A 2,308-nucleotide genomic window follows, 5' to 3' on the forward strand; every position below is an offset into this window, starting at 1 on the left:
AAACTGTTTTTAGAGTTCTACTACTGGGTAGTTTATCTACATCCTGTATCATATCATTATGTCATTATGATCAAATTTACTGGTTGTATTTTTTTATACAGTTGTAAATATCAATAAATAAATAAAATAAAATAAAAAACTTTTTTATATTTTTGCCGTAATTATTTGATTTAATTATAAAAATACCATATCCTGTAAAAGCCATGGATGGTCCCCGATTACCCCAGACTCCATGGCACTAACCAAGTTTTTAGAAATTTCAAAATAATTAGAAAACAAATTTTATAATCATGAATCCACTGCTGATTTCTAAAACGATTATCTTATTGATTCAATTCGAACAGAAATTAAGAGTCCCGCAGCAGATATAGTAAATTGCAAATACATTAATACTTAATGATTTTCAAGATAGTTTTGTGGATCACAATTACAATTACAGCCCTTTATCAAATAGTTGCTATTACCAACTATAATTACTTATAAATGTAATTGTATTTTAGCAGTTCTAAATTACAGTAATTAGTTGCTAATCGTAAACTTAATTACTTTTTGTCCAGCTCTGGTATATAGTTACCTTCTAGAAAAATCTACGAAACCATATTTCGATTGAAATAAACATTTTTCAATGATTTTTATTAGATAATACCTTTTCTTTTATTGTTTCTCTCATAAATGCTGTTAGAGATGTTGAAGAATTCAAAACAGTCAACTTCTGTAAGGCATCAATTTCACCGTTCTCCATTTAATTGGTAAACCTAGTAAACATAAGAACACAAATTTTATGATAATGCCATGATAAATTTGAAAAAAAGAATGAAGCTATAAACTATATCAATACCTTAATGCACAATAGTAAAGAAAAAACACAATCAACTACTTTAACGTTTAAGGAAGAAGGAAGTAAGTCCCTCCTATATTGTATAGTACCTCTAATGCATTATTAGATCATACCAATAAAATTCATACCAATCTTAGTTTGGGCAGAGCTCCTAATGGAAGTGAAATATTGCATTTTGTATGTTCGTTTGAATAATGATTTTGATATCTTTTTAATAAGTGTGTACTAATGAGTGAAGATACATTACCGTTTTTTATGTATGATAAGAATAAAAAATAAAGGAAACAAGTTCTATACTGAATTAAAGTATATTACATTTTCTACAAAAGTTTTCATATAAGAGTTTTTCCTAAATCTTCCAGATTAAAAACGCAAAATTGATGAAGTTGTACTGAACTGCTATCCCCTGATCTAGGGTCAGGTAGGGTAACTGGGAATAAGGAGTAATTGGGAACAATAATCATTGACGTTCATGTGTTAGTTTGGGGAACCGAAATGAGATGGCATTTGAAAGTCAGTGTTCTTATAAAGTGGTAGAACGTGTTCCCACCTTTTCTGGTTTTCAGATGGCAGTTCTGAGTTATGATCAGTTAACATAGTGAATAATTTCTTTTTGACTGCACAATTCGCAGGTTAGCCATTTTCTGTCAATAATTGTTGGTAATTGAGTAAATTTCAAGTATCTATGGTGATTTTGGTGTAACTATTCTTTTATGACCAGGGTATGACCATTCCCAATTACCCCTGAGGTAAAAATCTTGAGATCCACTGTCTCTCTCATTTTCTCAGTAATTTGGTTGTACCATGTAAGGAGAACCCCGACAAACTACCCACTAGATTGTCTCGGTTTTCTCACCTCTCTTAACATCTGAAGGTAGTCTTCGTAGTCGTGAATCGCCCATCTACTGCTGCCGAAGGCTTTCTTAAGTATATCCTTCACTATGGGCCATGGTGTTTCTTCATCAGCCTGAATTTGGTTTAAGATACTTTTCTATACTACTAAGATACCAAGGCCGCCTTCAATGAGTGCGTGCCTCGTTTGTTTAGTACCTAGCTTTACCTACCTACTTTAGCTTCAATTCTCGCTATAAGTCGGTCACCTCCTTTGAGGAAATGGTTCAACTCACCCATTTCCCCAGTAAACCTTTCTAAATCTGAAATTGCCTTGCGCAGATCCGGTGACATTGCATTGCGAATTTTCACCCATTCAATAGCGTTTGCTTGCAAGGCACCAAATTTCATTTTTAAATGCTCATTTGTTATCAAGATGAACAACAAATAGGAAAGAAAAATGACAGCGAGAAGAGACATAATTAAAAAAAGGTAGATAGAAGAACACTCTGTGAACGACTAAACAGCACTAACTTTATTTGGTCCAGTACCTGTATATCTACATCATGATCAGCTGATCCAGTCTATCACCTGACAGCCTTTGTCAGCTGACATCTCACTAAGGCCGTACCTTATATA

The 2,308-nt window shown here is 33.0% G+C and overlaps 1 protein-coding gene across 1 annotated transcript in view; it reads right to left on the reverse strand.

Annotated features, from left to right (window-relative positions):
- The window catches only part of LOC106685175 (probable ornithine decarboxylase), a 125,111-nt gene that overhangs the window by 105,932 nt on the left and 16,871 nt on the right, over positions 1-2,308 (reverse strand). The window contains exon 2 of the mRNA XM_067050191.1: positions 647-758. Coding sequence (XP_066906292.1) covers positions 647-742 — 96 coding nt within the window. The 5' untranslated portion in view covers positions 743-758. The remainder of the gene's footprint in view (positions 1-646; positions 759-2,308) is intronic.

This window comes from Halyomorpha halys, unplaced genomic scaffold, assembly GCF_000696795.3.
Source record: "Halyomorpha halys isolate HHAL.00 unplaced genomic scaffold, Hhal_1.1 Scaffold666.1, whole genome shotgun sequence".
NCBI classification, from domain to species: Eukaryota; Metazoa; Arthropoda; class Insecta; order Hemiptera; family Pentatomidae; genus Halyomorpha; species Halyomorpha halys.